At 42.5% G+C, this 20,946-nt stretch overlaps 1 protein-coding gene across 1 annotated transcript in view; it reads left to right on the forward strand.

Annotated features, from left to right (window-relative positions):
* The window catches only part of POP1 (POP1 homolog, ribonuclease P/MRP subunit), a 183,830-nt gene that overhangs the window by 150,359 nt on the left and 12,525 nt on the right, over window positions 1-20,946 (forward strand). Inside the window, exons 12-13 of the mRNA XM_029591775.1 lie at window positions 7,357-7,472; window positions 8,346-8,537. Coding sequence (XP_029447635.1) covers window positions 7,357-7,472; window positions 8,346-8,537 — 308 coding nt within the window. The remainder of the gene's footprint in view (window positions 1-7,356; window positions 7,473-8,345; window positions 8,538-20,946) is intronic.

Here is a 20,946-nt window from a genome sequence, read left to right on the forward strand (position 1 = left end):
TGTCTGTGTTTTTTATTTATTTATTTATTTATTTGTTTATTTATTTATTTATTTACTTACTTACTTACTTACTTTACGTTGGGGACTTTTGGAATTTGAGGGGTTATTTAGCCTCTAGACTTGTGATTCGAATGCTGTGTACTTGGTTAGAATATTTCTGGTACTCAAGGTTGAAAACCCTTTTGCAATAAGGACCTAAAGCAGTTCTCCAATTCTTTCATCACATATATGGTTGCAAGGTGGGGAATACTGTGCTGGCCACCAAGCAGAAATTGAGCACATTCGATGCACAAGTAGTACGTGCAGATAGACAGGATGGTCTTGACTTCATTGCGAAATACACTAAAAACTGTTTCCCTGCAGGAGCAACTTTATAATTTTGAGGTAGGAAAAGAAACTATATTTGTTTCATTTGGTAAAGTCTTTCTGTTTTAGAATTGTACAGTATGGCTGTGCAAGTTTGTAGCTATTGAGGTTTTTATTGTAGTAGCCTATGGGAAAGACAGCAACAAGGAGAGGGGATGCTCATCAGATATATCGAGACTGATAATAAAGAAGTTGCACTTTATTTTTTTTAGTTACTGAATGGGTGAATACAGTGAAAAGACCTTTCAGCTAGACATTTGCAATATGGGGATTGTAGTTCAAAAAGCAATTACATCAGTAGGAAATGCTGCTTTACATAAGTGCCATAGATCCTGTGACTGAAGCCCTGCATCCTCTCTGACAGTAGCAAGTAAACTCTGCTATAGTTTAGGGGACATGCATAGGAATAGGCAGTGTGAAGAGTGCCCCCACACCCCCCCCCCCCCCCATCAATCTGTTCCAGTTACCAGTAGCCAGGTGTAAAGAAAGTAGAGCAGAAGCCATTATTCACTAATATAAGAACTAAGGTGCACCCAGTTAAATTGACAGATTTAAAAAAATAAAAAGTCACACTGCTTAGTTAACTTGTGTAAGTCTGTTGCACGGGACTTTGTGGAGGCAGACATTTTAATTAGGTTCTGCAAGAGACTAGACAAAACCTATGGGGGTTCAGGCATTATAGGTTACAAAACCTTGCCGTGCCCTTTAGTTCTTGTATTATGAGACATAAAGAGTAATGGCTCCCATTTACTTTCTCTCCAGCTATCATATTTCCCCTTTGTTATCTCTTTTCAAAGTCTCTCCTTGCATGGCAGTTCTATTCCCTTTATCTTTGTTGTCGTTCTCTATAACATTTCTAAATCTGTTATCTTTTTTAGATTGAGTGACTAGAACTGCATGCAGTATTCAGAATGTGGGCTCGCACTGGATTTTATAATGAAATTATATATTTCTGGTTCCGTTCTGAAATAATTCCTTTGGGTTTGTTTTTTGCTTTTTATGACTGGTGCGGCATAGTGGGCTGCTGTTTTTAGAGAGCTATCCACAATAACTCTTGAGAGGATTATTTTTTTTTTAATGTGGTAATTGTCAAGCTAGAGCCCATTATTGTTCCTTAGGATTGATTTTCTCATGTGTTATTTGCATTGACTAGAAAATTCATCTGTCAATTTATCAACTTGCTCAGTTTTGGAAGATCTTTTTGGAGGCTCTTCATCATCCGCTTTGGACTTTCTCTGGAACCATTTTGTGTCCTCTATAGTTGTTGGCCCCTTGCAGCTTACACCCTTTGCCAGACCCTGTGACTGTTTCATGCTATATATTTTTTTTATTCCCTTCTTTCAGTCAGTTTTTGATCCATGAGAGGAATTTTCCTCTGATCCCATTTGGTGCGGGATATTCTCCAAAGCTTTTATGATTTACAGGTTGTGATTCCTTTTAAAGGATCAACAACAAAAGACATAGTGCATGAAATTTGAAGACCTCACGAGGCCTCTTATATAGAAACATAGAAATGACGGCAGAAGAAGACCAAACGGCCCATCCAGTCTGACCAGGCTCTGACTTGGCTGTTACAGAACAAGAAAATTATACTACTGCATCTTTCCGATTTGTCCTTGAAAAGGTATTGCAGACTAGGTTAGTTTACTTTTCTCCAGGATAAATATGGCTATTAGAACTCTAGAATGAAAATATGTGTTTATCAGTACAAGGAAATCTCTTCTTCTCTCTTGAGTAGCACAAGCAAAATCCAGATAGATTCGAACTAAGGATCCATAAAATGGCACTGTTATGCACTTAAAGTATTTTCTCATAACTTCGCTTAGTTCCTGCTCGGAAGCAAACGATACTAGAAGAGTAGCCCACTCATAAATCTCAGCTGTAGAGTCTTCCAAAAATTGAGTGAGATTTTCTAGCATCTTGGGATGTTTTCCAAAGGAGCTTTATCTTTAGAAGAAACAGGGAGAAAAAACATCTTGCTAATGCAGGGAGCCTTTTCTTCTTCAAATGTACCGTAAGTATTTCAAGGAAATATTTTTTTTAAGGTAACATGGGGGATCTCCCCCACTATTTGTGGAAAGTTCAGAAACCATAGATTTAAATGCCTTGTATAGTTCTCCAAATTTTCAAGCCTACGAGAGACACTAGTTAAATCTTTGATCAATTTCACATTACAGTCCTGAGTTTTCTGTAACGTTGTTTTGACAGTTTAATCTCATTTAATTGAGCTTCAAATGATTCGAGTTTAATATTGAGGTTCTCCATTTTTGCGTTATGGTCCCGCAGAGAAGCAGCCCACTCCAGCTACTAGGTCCCATAATGTGTCCAATATAACTGTTCCTGGCTTAGATGGCATCTGAAAATGAGGAAACTCACCCACATTTCCAGCCGAGGAAACCTCCTCCACCGACAAGGCTCTTCCTGGCTCAGCCGTGGCTCTCTCGCCAACCTCCAGCTCCTCCACTGGGGTTGATGTAGCCAGCAGTACCTCTAGTTCCAGGCCACCAGGAACCTCTGAAGATCCCGCGAGAAGCAGTGTGCTACAGCCCAGTTCACATCGCTATCTTGTCCCCGTGATAATACTATTTTAATATTAATTAGCTGCTTAGCATGGATTTGCATGCATCACAGCTCATTAATATTTTTCTGCTTCAACGGCAGGGGGAATGAAGAAAAGATTATTTTTATATTCCGACAACCAACAAGGACTGAATTCCACAGTCTGGGTAAACAAATAAGCATGGGTGTAGCTTGCTTGCTACGGTGGTTACTACCCGAATCAATTAAGCCTGATACTTCACTTTCAATACATATCCAGAGAAGCTCTCTGCTTCAATGGCAGGGGGAAATGAAGAAAAGTGGATTTATATTCATATAACAACCAACAAGGACTGAATTGCACAGGCTGGGTAAACAAATAAGCGTGGGAGTAGCTTGCTTATTGCAGCGGTTACTACCCCTAACCAATTAAACTAGATACTTCACTTAGAAGCAGTTCCAGCACTGCTCTCTACATTAATGGCGGGATTGGAAGGGAAATAGAATCAAAAGGTTACATTAATAGCGGGGGTGGAAGGGAAATAGAACCAAAAGGTTACTAAAGACCAAGAGTAACAGATAAGTATGAGAGAGAAAAAAAGTGTGGAAGCTTGCTGGGCAGACTGGATGGGCCATTTGGTCGTCTTCTGCTGTCATTTCTATGTTTCTGTATGTTTCTATATGCCACTGAGACACAAGTGCGTTCAGGGTAACACAATGTTAATGCTTGTCGGTGCTTTACTCTTAATTCACTTTAGTACATTAGCCCCTGTGTTGCTTTAGAGTGGCATGTTTTTACTGATATCAATATGCTTAGTAATGTGCATACATAGATAAACCGAAATGCAGTAAATGTTCAGGGTCACGTACATTTTTTTGTTTTTTGAAGGTATCTCAGTTTGGCTGCCATTGCTGTTCTCTGCAGATTTCAGAAAGTGGGATACTATCCTGCTCTTCCTTGCTGGTCTTGAACTCATTGCGTCTCTGAGTGTATTGTTCACTTGTCCTGAAATCCCCTTTCATTAACTTCTGTCCAAATGGATTTCATCCAAAGCACACAGTTTCCACCTGCCCTCTTATTTATTTTTATTATTAATCCTGTTAATTTATCTTATCCTTTGAACTCCTCCAAGCTCATGGTATTCAGGCTTTCACATCCAGCTTGGGGCTGAATCAAGAATTGCTTCACATCCTGTGGGTTCCAAGCATGGTTGTATCAAAAAAGCAGTCATTTTATGGTATCCAGAATTTGTCAGGTTTAATCTCTGAATGGGTTGTGTACAAGCTGCAGAGATAAGAGAGAACATCCTGTTGGCACCCTATAATAATGATTCTGAGCCCAGAGGAAACTGACTAAAGAATTAATACCACACGGATAGCCAGGAAATCCAGAAATAAGAAACTGTTCTGTTAACAATACGTAGTTTAAAAAAAAATGTTTTTCTTCTGATATGAACCTCTTTTGAACTGTAAAAACCCCCGTTTTTGCTGCAGTGTAAAATTACTTTACTTTTGAAGAACATGGCTGATTGAAACTAGTTAATCCTTAATTAGGTTATCCAAATGGGAGGGAATAAGTTGTATTTTGCTTGGTATCAGCCCAATGCGCATACAATAATTCTTGCATTATCTGATCTTTTTAATATAAACATTCATTTTTCCGTTTGTAAATGGGTAGTAACCGGGTTTGACTCTACACTGATTTTCCATCGCATCTACATATTTTCTGTCCTTTGGCTATCTGGCCAAAAAAACAAAATGTAAAAAAAAAATTTTTAAGACAAAATGTCATGTAATTGTGATCTTAAATTTTTGAGTAAGAAAGTATAAAGTTGCAGTGCATCGCATCAAGTCAGTTGTCAAGTTATACCCCTGTTGCATTGCTTTCCTCTTCCTTTTATGATCGGCAGCTTCTCCTTGCTCAATATGGCTATTTGGATCCAGCACCCTTAAGAGTTGAGCCATCATTCATGAGCTTCAAGGTTCCCATTGCAACGATGATTTGTGGCTGAGCGACACAGTTTGACTTCTTTTTGAACCTTGTACAAATGCATGCTTGTGCCAGCTAGCAATTCTCGCTCTAGAGCAGGGGTGGGCAATTCCGGTCCTCGAGGGCTGCAAACCGGTTGGGTTTTCAAGATAGCCCTAATGAATATGCATGAAAAAGATTTACATATGACTGAGGCAGAGTGCATGCAAATCTCTCTCGTGCATATTCATTATTAGGGATATCCTGAAAACCCAACCTGTTTGCGGCCCTCGAGGACTGGAATTGCCCATCCCTGTTCTAGAGCAATGACTAGGCATACTCTCCTTCCTAGTATCCTCAGCCCCGGCTACCCAAAGATTAGGAGTCTGGGATTATGAACTGAACCTGGCTCTCGCATAGCAGCAAGGAGTATTACAGTTAGCCCCACTATAAACTTTAAGAGATATCTGTGTTGTCAGTACATTTTTATAGTTTTACTACAGTGGTTATGTATATCCACAGACAATTTCAGGTAAAACCAAAGAACTTATTCAGACACCTTTTGTTCTGCTGATCATGTCCTTTTTTTATTCATGAGATATATTTAAATACATTTGGTTTCATGAACCAGGTTTATTACATACCGTAGTTTGGCTACCCTGAAAACCCAGATCTAACTAAGGGTTTTGAGGACCAATGTCATGGGATCCAATACAGTCATTTTTAGAAAATGACAAACATCGATATTCATTGTGCATATTCTGAAAAATAGATGTAGTTGAGGGACTCGGAAGGATCACATTTGGATGCCACTGCACAAGGACAAGCATGTCCTTGTGCAGTGGCCTTGTATCTTTTTATTTCCTCGACACTGGTTAAAAGAAAAGTTATTGCACCCCTTGTTATATGTAAACCGGCATGATATGATTGTATCATGAATGCCGGTATAGAAAAGCTTTAAATAAATAAATAAAATATAAATGTTAAAGGCTGCCAGTCGAATGCAAGGGGAAAGGTTTAAACATTGTGCATGAAGGAGAACTTTTAAGACTATTTATCTTAGCTTGATGTCCTGTCATTTGAGCATTTGAGAAAATACCTTCTGAGCAAAAATCAATACTAAGCTTTTTGTTTTGTTTCAAAGATTATATTAAAACCTAACTTTTTATTTTTATTTTTTTTTAACCCTTTTCTTGGGCTTCCAGCTGAATCCATTGGACTATGGGTGTAATGAATTTTCATTTGCAACTATCCAAAGATTTTCCTATTTTATGTCCTCTCCATGGTCTCTAACCCCCCCCCCCTTTTTTTTTTTCTTTAGCCCAAACATCACAATGAAAGCTCCTGGCCAAGAGCTACAGATTGTCTCTTTCCAGAGCCCTCTTCTGTGTGCTCCCACTAGGTGTCACAGTTGTGCGTTGGGGGTAATTGCCTCTGCAATAATCCCCAGGCCTTGGAGGCCAAAGAACTTGAAGCAAGACCCTGGAGTTGAACCCAAGTCTTCAACATAAGTAGGGTCCTTTGTTTTCAGTTTTTTTTTATTCCTGGGAATTTCAATATAATAAAAAAAATATCGGGAAAATTGACTTTTCTACTGATTTCTTTTTTCTCCAGTTTGTTATAGCAGTCACTTTCTGCAGATTGATTTATTTTTGTTATAACATGGAAATTCCCAGGAAAAATAAAGTAGAATCTCAAAAGAAAAGTGCTTAAACATAAGCCACTGGACCCTCGGAAAACGAATCTCTTTAATGCATTGATTCTGCTTCCTGTAACTTTTGTTTAACATTCAGATGTGGAATAGCAAAATTCCATTTTACTTGAGCTTCTGATTCCTCCAGACCCAAACAGCTATTGAGTCCTCCCATAATTTAATTGAGAAGGAAGGTTAGCAGCTTGAAACACATTTTGAAAAACTGAAGTTTGAGCTAGTTGGATGTGATGTGCCGACAGAGAGCCAGCCGGTTCCACTGTGATGTTTTAATTACATAGGTTTGACACGATTTTCATCATGGAAAGTTTAGCTCTTAAAAATCTGATAGACGCCCACAATTCTCTGCTTTATTAGTTGCAGATTCTATAGTAGCAGAAGTACACGTCAGGCCATGCATAACGGTATACAACTGCGTATTGATTGTGCCTTTCCTTGCACTAGATTCTTGTGCTTGCCATGTGATTTGCTTACAAGGCTGATTCAGGTTTTTCTTCCTATTTATTCAGTTCAGTTTAGTTTAGTTTAAAGGATTTTCTGTCTACAGCAGGACATGAATTCAGATGTGAAACAGTAGAATTGGTGACCTTAATGCCTCCCCACTCCCAGCCTAAGACATTTCATTCGGGCCAAACTTTCACAGGGATGAAAGCTTTTATTGTTTTGCGTTCTGCTCAAGCAGCATCTGACTTGTTTCCAGTACTGCATAAACTGGCGTTTTTACCATTCACTGCGTCTGAAATGATACAAAAAGGGTTTATTTCTCTCTTAGATGAAGAGAAAGCTAAGCAGCTGACTCTGGAAGGTGTGCCTGTGGAATGTGCCTGGAGCTTTATTTGGACTCGGACTGTCCGCGAGAGTGTGACGGACACTAAAATATCTGAGCAGGTAAAGCCACAGCTCCCTGCGTTGTTTTTCCTTCCCACCTCCCTAAAAAATATTTTCATTTTGTGATAAACATCAAAATAAGTGCAAGATGTACCATGCTAAACTAAGATATGTTGAAGTCTGTTTTATATGCAGTTCCAAATTCTCTCAAACATTTGGGTGGCCTCAAAGGGTTAAAGCTGGTGGCTGCTTTAATAATCTTTCCCCCCCTTCCAATGTACTTGCCCTCTGAACTTCTCTCCCCTCCCCTGTCTCAGATATGGAAAAGCAGAGCAATATACCTTTTTCCTAGCAGAGGGTAGGGGGTGTATAAACTGGAGGAGAGGAAGGAATCAGATGTTAGGGGGATGCGGATGGGGGGGGGGGGGAGAGAGGTGGTGGTGTATTAGGCCCTCCCACAACATACTGGTGTTGCTCTTCTTCCTTCACCTATGCTGCTTTCTCTCTCCTAATATTGGCACCTCGCCAACAACTGCTGTCCGACTTTGTACCTGCAGACTCCCTGCTCAGCCGCTGCCACACCTGTAAGTTTGAGTTGTGTGGGGCCCGTACTCCCATGTTGCTCTCTCTCGTTAGAACAGCACAGGAGTACAGACGCTGTGCCGCTCAAACATGCAGATTCACATGACGGAGAGCAGGTGGTGAGTCAGACTGGCGAACAGGGAGGTCCTGATGGAAGAAGTTGTGGCAGGGATTCAGTGGGCACATTTTGTGACTGGTAGCCGTATTTGAGCCACGTGCTGAGCGTGTTATGTTTTTTTTTTTATTTCTAGTAAAAGACTTTCCTTTGTGTAAATTAATGTTGCATTGAGTCAGAAATGCCCAGCAGTATATAAGCAATGTTTAGTTTTATTTCTCATGTCACTTTCACAGGAGTTAAATCGTATGAGGAGTGAGCTTTTGGTGCCAGGCTCACAGCTGAATCTTGGAACACATGAATCAAAGATTCCCCTGCTTTTGATTCAGCAGCCAGGAAAAGTGACTGGAGAAGAGCGCCCGGGATGGGGAAGTGGCTGGGATATCTGTTTCCCAAAGGGTTGGGGTATGGCTTTCTGGATTTCTTTTGTAAGTGATGGTTTCATTTTCTTGCACAATACTGATAGCATAATACAATGTAGATTCACTTATAAGGGGATTCTCCTACTAATAATTCAAGATGGTCGATTGCCTCTGGTTTGGGAGTTATAAATTCACACAGATTGTAGGTGTTCTTACAGTACAGGGGGATGCCCTACTAGCAATCATATTACATGGCAGCTGCAGAGCAGTGATGTCAGAAATCCATGCTCAGTATGCAAAATGGAAGGCTTTGTGACCTCCCTAACAGCTCTGCAACTGCCAGTGCACAGTGATATTTACTTCTTCAAATAGTAGAACTAGGGGTTACTCCATGAAGTTAGCAGGGAATGCACAATGAAACTGTAATTCAGTGCTGAAGAATATGGTCAAGGTAGAATGTCTTGCTGCCGGGAGCTGGGGCTAAAGAACAGGGAATGGTCTGTCCTTCTTATCCTACTTGGCTCACATATTGTTTAGGTCTAAAACTTATCGTTAAGTAGTGGAGGATGGGATTACTGACCCCTGGCTGGATCATAACTCACCTTGAATTTTGAGCCAGGGTAGGTTGCTTTCATGTTCCCTCTCCTTGAAAATTATCATTTCACATTTTTCCTAAACTTTTTATGTTCACTTAGTTTAATACTTTAAGCTTACAATTTGTAGCAGTTCCTGCTGATTTGTGCCAAGTGAGAAATCACTTTGGCTCAGCTTCGTGGGTTGGATTGGATGATATTCAGTGCTGACACTTAAGAACTGTTTTGAGGGGCAGGACATTGTCGTAATAGTGTCCAGATGAATTATTAAAACAGAGGAACTGTGCCTGCATTGTGGATAATGTGGACCTACGGCACTTTGGAGAAAGTAGTAGAGCATGTAAAAGCAGCTGTTCAGAACTTTGGATAATTACCATGCTTAAGCTTTTTAGTATTTGATATTTTTTCTCAAAGAATTGTCCAATAGACGGTGGCTGCTTGTCTCCAGCCTTAACAGAACTGACTCTGGTACATTGCTTGGGGTACTATCGCAAAATCAGCATGGAGGCTTATGGCACTTTATGGACCAGATATCAGATTTACTGAGAGATAAGTTTACAAGAACAGGAGTTGTCATCGAATTCATGGACACTCATCCTCAAAAGCTTATATTCCTCAATAAATCTGTTAGTCTGCAAGCTGCCACCAGTCTGTGTGTCATTTTTTGTTGGTATGGATTAACATGGCTGCCCTTGTCAGGGTTATATAGTGTTACCGTACCACTTCTAAGGCAGGGGCAGCATCTAAAGAAAAAGAAAGTGGAATATCAAAGCTTAAATGCCTGTATCACTGCAAAACCCATGGATGCTTTTAATCTGCAGTCTTTACACCAATTTTTGAAAGAAGGAAAATGCATGCTGTTTGAAAATTGCCCTAGGAAAAAGTACCCGCAGAGATTTGTGTCTGCCATTTTTTTATGAATATTTTTTCCCCCACCAAAACTACTCCTATAGTTGTGAAAATCCCAAACTGTTTATGTAGTTTCCTCACCCCTCCTGCCCCCACTCCAACGTAACCCTGTCCTGAGAACCTTTGCTACCATGCAGATAAAAGTATGCACCTTTGTGGGACTATTCATAACATTTTACCCATATACAGTTGAGCTATTTTTCAAACTGGCAATTTACAGGGGTCAACCGCTTTTTACCTGTGGGAATTTCCTTTTTAAAATTACCCTCAAAACCCATTAATCATCCTGTGATCATTATCCCATAGTAATGAAGCAAAAGTAGTATTTCCTAGAGTGTAGATAGACTGACTCAGAACCAGTGGGTTATGCTCCTCTGTCAGCAGATGGAGACGGAGCAAGCTGACATCACAGTATATATATATTCCTGCAGTGATCCAGCCTGCCAGTATTCAGTCTCCAGCAGATGGTAGATGTGCATTTCCCTATGAGGATTGCTCCGGGTTTTTTGGAAGGAGAAATTTGAATTCAGAAAGTCCCGCTTTCCTGCGGTGATACCAAAGGGTCCTTCCCCGAGTTGAGAATTCCTAAGGTGATTTCCATGGTCCGTTAGATGTGTGCCTTGGTCCAGTAGTTAGGTTTCTTGGCGTGGACTTAGCTGTTCATTCAGCTGAAAGGCGGCGGGTGCAGGAGGCCGAGTGTGGCATGACGGCAGATGCCCTCCCCCCCCCCCCCCCCCCCCCCCCCCCCCCCCCCCGCTCCCACAGACCATCTCTGTACTCAGCGGGTAAGTGCTGAGCTCAGGCAAGGTTTAAATTTAAAAAAAAAAAAAGTGTTACCTTCTGAAACAGAGACCGGGGGTTTTAGGACTTCCTCCGGTCTCTATGCTTGGTGCGCCTTCCCAACGTTCGTTTTCGCTCCCGTTGGGGAACTGGGTAGCCTGGTGGGTTGAGCAGCCCCAGTGGGCTAGACCCCACAGTTCGGCTTTTTGCTTGCACGCCACAAAGTAGGCCGCCATGGTGTTTTTGCACATACCTGTGCGTGCTTTATTTCCCTCTACAGGCCATCGGTGTGCGCAGTGCATTGGCTCTGCACACGCGTTGTGTGCTCAGTTTTGGGCATGCCTTTTACGCGCAAAAATTATGAACTGTTTTGAATGCTTTAGCTTGGTGCACAAGATGTGCATGTGCCTTGCCGCACTTCTCCGGTGCTTAATTTTGCGCGCGAGCTGTTCAGATGCACGTTTACTACATAAGTATTATCAAGTTAAGTGTAAAACCTTGATAAGACAGGCGAAGAGAGAATTTGAAATGTAGTTGGCCGTAGAGGCAAAAGCTCATAATAAAAACTTTTTAAAATATATCCGAAGCAAGAAACCTATTAGGGAGTCAGTTGGACCGTTAGAAGACCGAGGGGTTAAAGGGGCTCTTAGGGAAAATAAGGCCATTGCAGAAAGGCTAAATGAATTCTTTGCTTCTGTGTTTACTAATGAGGATGTTGGGGAGATACCAGTTCCGGAGATGGTTTTCAAAGGTGATGAGTCAGATGAATTGAACGAAATCACTGTGAACCTGGAAGAAATTATTCAGGAATAAGCAGATAAGCACCGACACACAGTACTTAGGACAATACAGTAGAGTAGTCTATGAACCCCAAATCACAACTAGCATATTGATAACACTATATATGATAAATTTACCCGTAAAAGTACCTTCAGTACACTCGGTCATGACCCACTTCTTTAAAAATTATTTTGTCTAATGATATATTGTAACCGAACCTTTGACGGCACCTGTTACAATGTACTATAGTACACTTTTACCTACATTAAATATGTGCCTACATGTAAACCGATGCGATGGTATATAACTTAGCGACGGTATAGAAAAGATTTTAAATAAAATAAACAAATAAATAAAGATGTAGTAGGCCAGATTGACAAACTAATCAACTGGACCAGATGGTATGCATCCTAGGGTACTGAAGGAACTAAAAAATGAAATTTTGATCTATTAGTTAAAATTTGTAACCTATCATTAAAATCAACCATTATACCTGAAGGCTGGAGGGTGACCAATGTAACCCCAATATTTAAAAATAGCTCCAGGGGTGATCCGGGAAACTATAGACCAGTGAGCCTGATTTCAGTGCTAGGAAAAATAGTGGAAACTATTCTAAAAATCAAAATCATAGAACATATAGAAAGACATGGTTTAATAGAACACAGTCAACATGGATTTACCCAAGGGAAGTCTTGGCTAAAAAATCTGCTTCACTTTTTTGAAGGGGTTGATAAACATGTGGATAAGGTGAACCGGTAGAGGTAGTGTATTTGGATTTTCAGAAGGCATCCAACAAAGTCCCTCATGAGATACTTCTAAGAAAACTAAAAAGTCATGGGATAGGAGGCGATGTCCTTTCGTGTATTTAGCCAAGACTTCCCTTGGGTAAATCTATGGCTCCTCCCTCTTCCAGTCTTATGCTGAAGCACCGGGACTTGTTTCGGCCCCCTGTGGGTATTCTCAACAGGATTCCGGATGGCACTGATGATGAGCCAGATCCTGATTCCCTGGAGGATGGAGAAATCCCTCCGGGTCTGGAACCGTATTGAACCATGTTGCAGTTCTTTCATAGAGGTGAACTGCCAGCCCTGATTTCCCAGACATTAAAACAGCTGGGTGGACCTGGTACGGATGCCATGTCGGAGCCGAAGAAGAAACCCATTTTGGTTTTCTTGCGTAAAGCCTCTTGTTTTTTCCCTGTGAAGGATGCCATTCAGGAATTGAATGATCTTGAATGAGTTGTCCTAGAGGCAAATTTAAAGGGGATCGGACCTTGGAAGGCCTGTACCCCCTGGATCCAGCTGTGAGAGAGCAATTGCATTTTCCCAAAGTGGATGCACTGGTATGTACCGTCTCTAAGCGGAGAGCTAGGAGCACCCTTGAAGGATGTGCAAGATAGGATTTAGGCTATCCCTAAGCAAGCCTTTGAGGCAGTAGCAATGATTTTACAGATTGCTTCCTGTTGTGCCCTAGTGGCATGATTTTGTCTGCTTCTCTCTCAGGAGGTGGATAATTCTGGAGGGAATTCCAGAGCGGTTATGGAGCCCACTGCTGCCTTTTTAGCAGATGCATGCTGCGATTTGGTCCGTATCTCTGCTAGGGGAGTGGCTTCAGTGATAGAGACCAAGCATCAACTCTGGTTGCAAAATTGGTCAGTTGTCGCAGGCTCCAAAGTGAATCTTATGAGGATGCCCTTTAAAGGCTCGTTCTTCTTTGGGAATGAGTTAGAGAAACTGGCAAGTAAGTGGGGCGAATCTCCAGTTCCTCGGTTGCCGAAGGATAAGAAGCAATTGCAGCTCCCTTTTGGTATGAGGGGTCATCTCCTGGGATTCCAAGCGGTTTCGTCCCTTTTAGAAGGCTCAGCTTTTCAGTAGGTCTCAGTCCTTTTGACCCGACAACCCAAGAGAGGAACAGGCTCAGGTGGTGGATCTTCCTGAGCTTCCCAATAAATGTTTGCTGACCCACCTTCGGGAACAGGATTTAGGAGGACACCTCTCTCTCTCTCTCTTTTATCAGAGGTGGGGAGAGATCACATCTGACCACTGGATCCTGGAGGTGATACGAGAAGGATATGCGCTAGAATTTCGAAGTATTCCTCGGGAAGTGTTCATGTTGTCTCCTTGCCACTCTCCGCAGAAGAAGCAGGCAGTGGAGTTTATGCTTCAAAGGCTATTCAGGCTGAGGGTTGTGGTTCCAGTGCCCACGTCTCAAAGTATGGGGCAATATTCCATTTATTTTGTTGTGCCCAAGAAGGAGAGATCCTTTTGTCCTATCCTTGAACTCAAGAGGGTCAACCGTCATTTGAAGGTGACTTATTTTTGCATGGAAACCTTATGCTCTGTGATAATGACAGTGCAGTCGGAATTTCTGTCCTCCCTGGATCAGTCAGAGACCTACCTTCATATTCCCACCCATTTGGAACACCAATGTTTTCTGCGTTTTGCGGTGTTGGAGCACTATTATCAGTTTTGGGCGCTGCCTTTTGGTCTACCCACTGCTCCCAGGACATTTTCCAAGGTTATGGTGGTAGTAGCAGTGGCCTTGAGAAGAAAAGGGATCCTGGTGAACCCATACTTGCACAACTGGCTGATTCTTGACAAGTCTCAGAGAGCTGCCTGATGACACACAAGGCAATCTCCTTTTTGCAAATGCTCGATTGGGTGCTGAACCTGGCCAAGAGCAGTCTTCAGCCGTCCCAGTCGTTGGAGTATCTGGGGTGTGGTTCGACACAGGACAGGACAAAGCTTTCCTGCCGGTAGTTCGAATTGAGAAATTGATGTCTCAGGTATGTCAGTTGGTGAATACTATATGACCGATGATGTGGTCCTATCTACAGGTGCGCGGCTTGATGCAGCAACCCTGGAAATGGTGCCGTGGGCGAGGGCGCATATGCATCCTCTTCAGCACTCACTACTGTCTCGGAACCTGCAGTCTCAGGACTATACAGTTCGACTCCACTTGCCAATGGAAATCTGCTCTTCGCCTACAGTGGTGTTGCAGGAGGCTCATCTGAGAAAGGTAGTTTCCTTGTCCTCCCCGACCTGGTTGTACTTATGACAGATGTGAGTCTCCAGGGTTGGGGAGCTCACTGTCAGGCGCTGATGGCCCAAGGGCTTTGGAAAGCCAAAGAGTCCTGCTGGAGCATCAGTCACCTGGAAGCCCGGGACGTCCGGTTGGCATACTTGTAGTTCAGCCACAGACTGCAGGATCAAGGGGTCCACATGATGTCAGACAACGTGACGATGGTGGCCTACTGCAATTGCCAGGGAGGAATTAAGAGCCAGCAAGTTTCACAGGAAATTGACCAACTTATGGAATGAGCGGAAGGTCGCAGGAAAGCTCAGTGGTCCATGGACATAGACGCTCTCGTACAGGTCTGGCCGGAAGACAGGTTGCTTTATATCTTTCCTCCATGGCCCTTGCTGGGCAGGATAATTCGCAAGATCAAAGCCCACAGGGGAGTTGGTACCCTTAGTAGCATCAGACAGGCTTCCATGGTATGCAGATCTGTGAAGACTCCTGGTGGAGACCCCACTTCGTCTTCTGCCGCACATTGATCTGTTGCGGCAGGGACTGGTTCTTCATGAGGATCCAACTTGGTTCTGTCTTATGGTTTGGCCCTTGAGAGGGTCATCTGTTGAAGCGTGGATATTCTTCTTCAGTGATTGCCACCTTACTCTGCGCTCGAAAATTCTCCACTTCCTTAGCTTATGTGTGGGTCTAGAGAGTATTTGAGGCCTGGTTTGAGGAGCTTGGTGGTCTTCTTCATTAAGTTAAGATCCCATTCATTCTGAACTTTTTTGCAGGATGGGTTGAATAAAGGATTGGCCCTTAATTCCTTGAAGGTGCAGGTTGTGGCTCTTGTCTGTTTCAGAGGCCTGGTGAATGGTGGTTCCTTATCTCATCCTAAGGTGGCTGGTTTTTTGGAGGGAGTGAAGCATCTTAGGCCTCCCTTGAGGTTACCTGTTCCATTGGAGTCTTAACTTGGTGCTGAATTTCTTAGTGGGCCCTTCATTCCGAATGCTGCGGAGCCTGTCCTTACGGTTATTGACCTTGAAGTCAGTGTTCCTGGTGGCTATATGTTCTGTGTGTCAAATTACTGAGCTGCAGGCCTTAACTTGCCAGGAGCCGTCCCTTCATGTGACTCCAGGGGTATTATAGCTGTGTACTGCTCCATCCTTCTTCCCATTGTGGTCTAGAAATTTCATTTGAATCAATCCATTTCATTGCCGAACCTGGATAAGGTCAGGGATGCGGAGGAGTATAGTCTTCTGTGCCCCTTGGATGTCAAGAGACATGTCATGTGGTATCTGGAGATTTCTGAACCTTTCCGGAAGATGGATCGCCTGTTTGTCCTCCATGGCGAAAGTAAGCAGGGCACTCCAGCTTCACGAGCTACAGTAGCTCGCTGGATTAAGGAGGTGGTCACAGCCATGCATGTGAATGCTGAAAAGCCGTTGCCTACACAGATTCGGGCTCATTCCACTAGGGCTCAGGCACCGTCATGGGTGGAGGTTAGATTGTTGTCTCCCGTCGATATCTGCCGAGCTGCAACATGGTCCTCCTTACATACTTTTTCCAGGTTTTATTGTCTGGATGTGTAGGCCTGGGAGGATGCAGCCTTTGCATGTATGGTATTGACTGGACACAGGCAGCCTCCCACCCTGTTCGGGAGTAGCTTTGGTACATCCCACTGGTCTTGAGTCTATTTCATTTTCCTTAGTGTAGACGATGGACTTAGCTTCCTGTCCTCTGCTGCCGCATGAGTGTGTCAATAATCCTCCGTTGGGCTCCGGGTCCCAAGAGATTACTGGTAAGTGTTCATTCAGTCTCTAGTTTGGGGTTCCTAGATTCTTACGTGTATTCAGTGTTTCTTGTTGGTTGAATGCAGTTATGGCTGCCTAATGTCCTACATCGTGCCAACTTTAAGCAGCCAATAAAGTTTCATACTATAACTTCTGCTCATCAGAAACTTCTAGAGAGGTCTCCTTGAGTACAGTGTTCATTTCTGGAGACCACATTTACCAAAGGGCATTGAAAAGGTAGAGACAATCCAGACTAGGGCTACCAGAATGGTGCAAGGCCTCTAGTATAAGACATGCATTGACAAATTTAGAGACAGATGCACAAAAGGGTCCCCCCCTCCCTTTTTTTCAGGGTAATTTTCCAAACCATGTCAGCAGGTGAAACAGTGCCTTACCCACAGAAATGGGCTTTCACAAAGCTACCTGTCCTTTATGCAGGAAGGGCCTGCATGTGTGCATGCTTTTACTCGCAGGAGGAGGAGGGGTTCCTCGCAGAGGGTTTGCACTTCTGCACATATGTTGTTGAATTTTCAAAAGTGTTCATGTAAGTTTTCTTGGAAAAACTACCCGCAGACGTTAGCAGGTAAAAATGTGAGCAGGAAGGTTTATCCTAGGATAATTTGCAAAGGGAAAGCTCATGTGTATTTTCACTTTAAAAATGAGTTCAAAGTCTGAGGGTAAAAAGTACCTGCAGATTTTGCACCAATGTGGGCAGTTTTAAAATGACCGTTTATGGAGGGTGATTTTGTAACATCATGGATATTAGCTGGCTAATATCCATGTAAGTCTTATCAGTTTTCAAAATGAACTTTTGTGCATAAAATCTGGTGTGAAAAATTATACCAGCAAAATAATGCGCTCACAATTTCACCTCCTGTTAGGTGCACATAGTTTGCTGAGAGAATTTACATGCATACAGTTTAAATTCAAAATGTATGTGCGAAATGGCCAACCCTGCCCAGACTCCACCCTCTAGAACAGCGATTCTGAACCGCTGTGTCGCGTGCTACCGGTCTCCTGCTGCTCTTCCCTCCTCTTCCACTGCTGCTGTTGCCGCCTGGGCTATCAACATGTTCAAGCCCGGATGGGAATGGCAGCAGTGTTAGTGGAGGCTGGCATCTGCAGCTGGGCCTTTTCTTCTTCCCGCATCTGCCCTCGTGGCCCGGAACAGGAAGTGATGTACAGTGGGGTGCGCGGGAAGAAGAAAGAGCCATGCTGTGTGGAAAAGTAGCGGCGGCAGCATTGGCCCCGAGCAGTAGCGTGGGCCCAGAGCTAAATCTGAAGTAGCCGGCAATCGGCAAAGGAGACAGCAGAATTAGCTTCCTGTGGCCGATGGGAGTCAGGAAATGAGAGAGACAGCCAGCCAGCCTGTCTGTAAGTGAGAGAATGTATGTGTATTGAGAGTGTGCATGTGTAACTGTGACTGAGAGCCTGTGTATAAGTGAGAGCATTTGATTGAGATCTATGTAAGTGTGTGAGAGAGAGCGTATGTGTGATTGAGAGAAGCTGGTCAGAGGTGATGTGTGTATATAGGAGAGACAATGAAAGTGACTGGTCAGGGAGATGACTGGAGTGTGTGTGTGAGAGAAAGTGATTATGGGAATGAGAAGCCTGTGCATGTGGAGAGAGCTAGCATAGAAGTGAGAAACCTGTGGGTGTGGGTGTGTGTGAGACACAGCATGGGAGTGAGAAGTCTGTATATGTAAGATAGAACATGGGAGTGGGAAGCCTGTGTGTGTGTGTGTGCAAGAGAGAGAGAGAGAGACTGATCGGGAAGGTGACTGGTGTTTGTGTGTAAGAGAGAGACTGGTCGGGAGATGATTGGTGTGTGAAAGACAGAAACTGGTCATGGGGATGTGACTGATATGTGTTTGTGTGAGAGAGAAAGTGATTATGGGAATGAGAAGCCTGTGCATGTGGCGAGAGCTAGCATAGGAGTAAGAAGAGAGAGAAAGTGATTATGGGAGTGGGAAGCCTGTGTGTATGAGAGAGAGAGACTGATCGGGAGATGATTGGTGTGTGAAAGACAGAAACTGGTCATGGAGGTATCACTGATTATGTGTGTGTTGTGGGCCCTAAGGAAGAGGACCATCAGTACAGAGCTTCAGCCACTATTGCTTCTAGTGTGTGTTACTGGCCTGCATGGAAGAGGAGTAGGAGAGCTGCTGGAGGGGGTTAGTAAAGGTGGCTTTTTAAGTTTATTTTTCTTGATTGACTGCCATTTTAATTACTGAATATTATGTGATGTGTCTGTTTTGAAATATTTTATTGGTGTTTGGAGAATTTTAAATAATTTTTATGAGTTTTTAATTAGATATTCTGTTCATAGTTGTTGTGAAACATTTATTCTGCTTATTAGTATATTATTTCTGTGTTGGGATCTATAGCTGCTTGGCTAGTTCTGTTTGGTGTATTGGTGTTTAGGGCCTGATTTAATATTTGTAGTGTTGCCTTTTCATAGGTAGGGTTATTACTGTTTGAGTGCATTCCATAATACAGGTGTAACTGTGTGTGGATTAGTTTAAGTGCATTACTGCAGATCCTGGGAGTATGTTAGGTCGGTTCGGTGTATGTGACAGAGGTGAGGTATTTTACTAGCATGTAAGCGTTTGTATCCATCTTATTTGTTGTATTTTCTCAAGAGGACATGCATTGGTGATAAACTGTTGTTTTTTCATAAGTAGGGATATTGAGTCTGGTAGTAGGAGTTTGTGTTGCTGTTACTGCGATGACACTAGAATCAGAATATCTTTTTTTGTAAGGTGAGTTGTATGGGGAATGTCATAATTCTGCTTTACATCCATGATTGTGGATGCAAACTGTACTTTTACATTTAGCCCTATGATGGTCATGTGTTCAGCGTGTCACGCATGTGAGAACCATCTGTCAGGTTTGTCCCGACAGAAAAAAGGTTGAGAACCACTGCTCTAGAACACTTGGCCCCTGCATGTGTAAAAATACGCACTTAGGGTGAATATTCTGTTTTTAATTTTAGCCTGCAAATGTATTATTGATTTTAATTTGTTTATGATTTATTTATTAATTTTGTATCATGATGATTTACATTTTATTGTTTACCGCCTAGCCCAGTAATAGTTGTTACATGCGGTTTATAAATATTTTAAATACATATGTGCACAATTTTGCCTGCATATTGGTTGTGCACCTTTCTAAAAGAGCATTTCTTTGAAAATGACCCTTCCTGTGTCTGTGAGAAAATTGCTTAGTACATCTGGCATCTCAAGGAGCTGAAGATTGATTTTTCTAGAGAAAAGAAAGGAAAGGGGAGATATGCTGCCAACCATCAAGCAGGCTTCCATAAAGTGCCAGGAGGTAGCATTCTTCATAGGACAAGAAGCTCGAGGACAGAGGCGGTCGCCACATGAAGCTGAAGGGAGGGAAATTTGAAAGAATGTGAGGAAATAGATTTTCACTTGGAAGGCTCTCCAGCAGAGGTTTTAGGAGTCTTACAGTGGCAGGATTTGAGCATGCCTGGACCTTAGTGGCACAGGGAGGGAGAACACCACAGCTAAGAGTAGGAGCTGGGATGGTACAAATGGGCAGGCTGGGTGGAATTATTAGGAAAAGAATGGAGAATAAAACAGAGAATATCATAATGCCTCTGCATCACTCCATGGTGAGACCTCATCTTGAGTATTGTATGCAATTCTGGTCACCACATCTCAAAAAAACATACAGCAGAATTAGAAAAGGTACAGAGAAAGGCACCCAAAATGATAAAGGGGATGAAACGATTCCCTTACGAGGAAAGACTAAAGAGGGTTAGGTTTCTTCACCTTGGAGAAGAGATGGCTAAGGTGAGATATGATTGAGGTCTATAAAATCATAAGTGGAGTGGAACGAGTAAATATTTCCATTTGTTTACTCTTTCAAAAATTATGAAGACGGGGATACACAATGAAATTATTAGGTGATACATTTAAAGCTAATAAGAAAATGTTTTACTCAACGCATAATTAAGCACTGGAATTCATTGCCAGAAGAAGTGGCAAAAGCTATTAGTTTAGTTGCATTTACAAAACGTTTGGACAAGCTCCTGGAGGAAAAGTCTATAAAACATTATTAAGGTGGAGTTGCAGAAATCCACTGCATATCTCTAGGATAAGCAGCATGGAATCTATTTAACCCGTGGGATCCTGCCAGGTATTTGTGGCCTGGATTGGCAACTGTCAGAGACAGGATTCTGGATTTGATGGACCTTTGGTCTTACACAGTATGGCAAATCTTATGTTCTTATGCCCTTTATAACATAAATAACATTGTTGGAAATACAAGAAGTAGAGGATTTTAAAAAGAAAAGACTCAGCAGTTCGTGGATGGGTGAAAATGGTTCACTTCAGAGACAATCGGCATTCAGAGCACATACCACAATGAGCATATCCAGAAATTGGTCCAGGGCAAAGAGGAGACCAACATATCATGAAGATTCCTTGCACACTTATATGCAAATAGAGATGGTTTTTAAAAAAAATTCTGCAGTTAAAGACCAGTGTGACTGAATGATCTCAGAAACTGCCATTGTATGACCATTATCTGGTAATGCGCAAACAAGTTGATCCACGTCAGCAGAAAGTTTTTTCTGCAACA

This window comes from Rhinatrema bivittatum, chromosome 2, assembly GCF_901001135.1.
Source record: "Rhinatrema bivittatum chromosome 2, aRhiBiv1.1, whole genome shotgun sequence".
NCBI classification, from domain to species: domain Eukaryota; kingdom Metazoa; phylum Chordata; class Amphibia; order Gymnophiona; family Rhinatrematidae; genus Rhinatrema; species Rhinatrema bivittatum.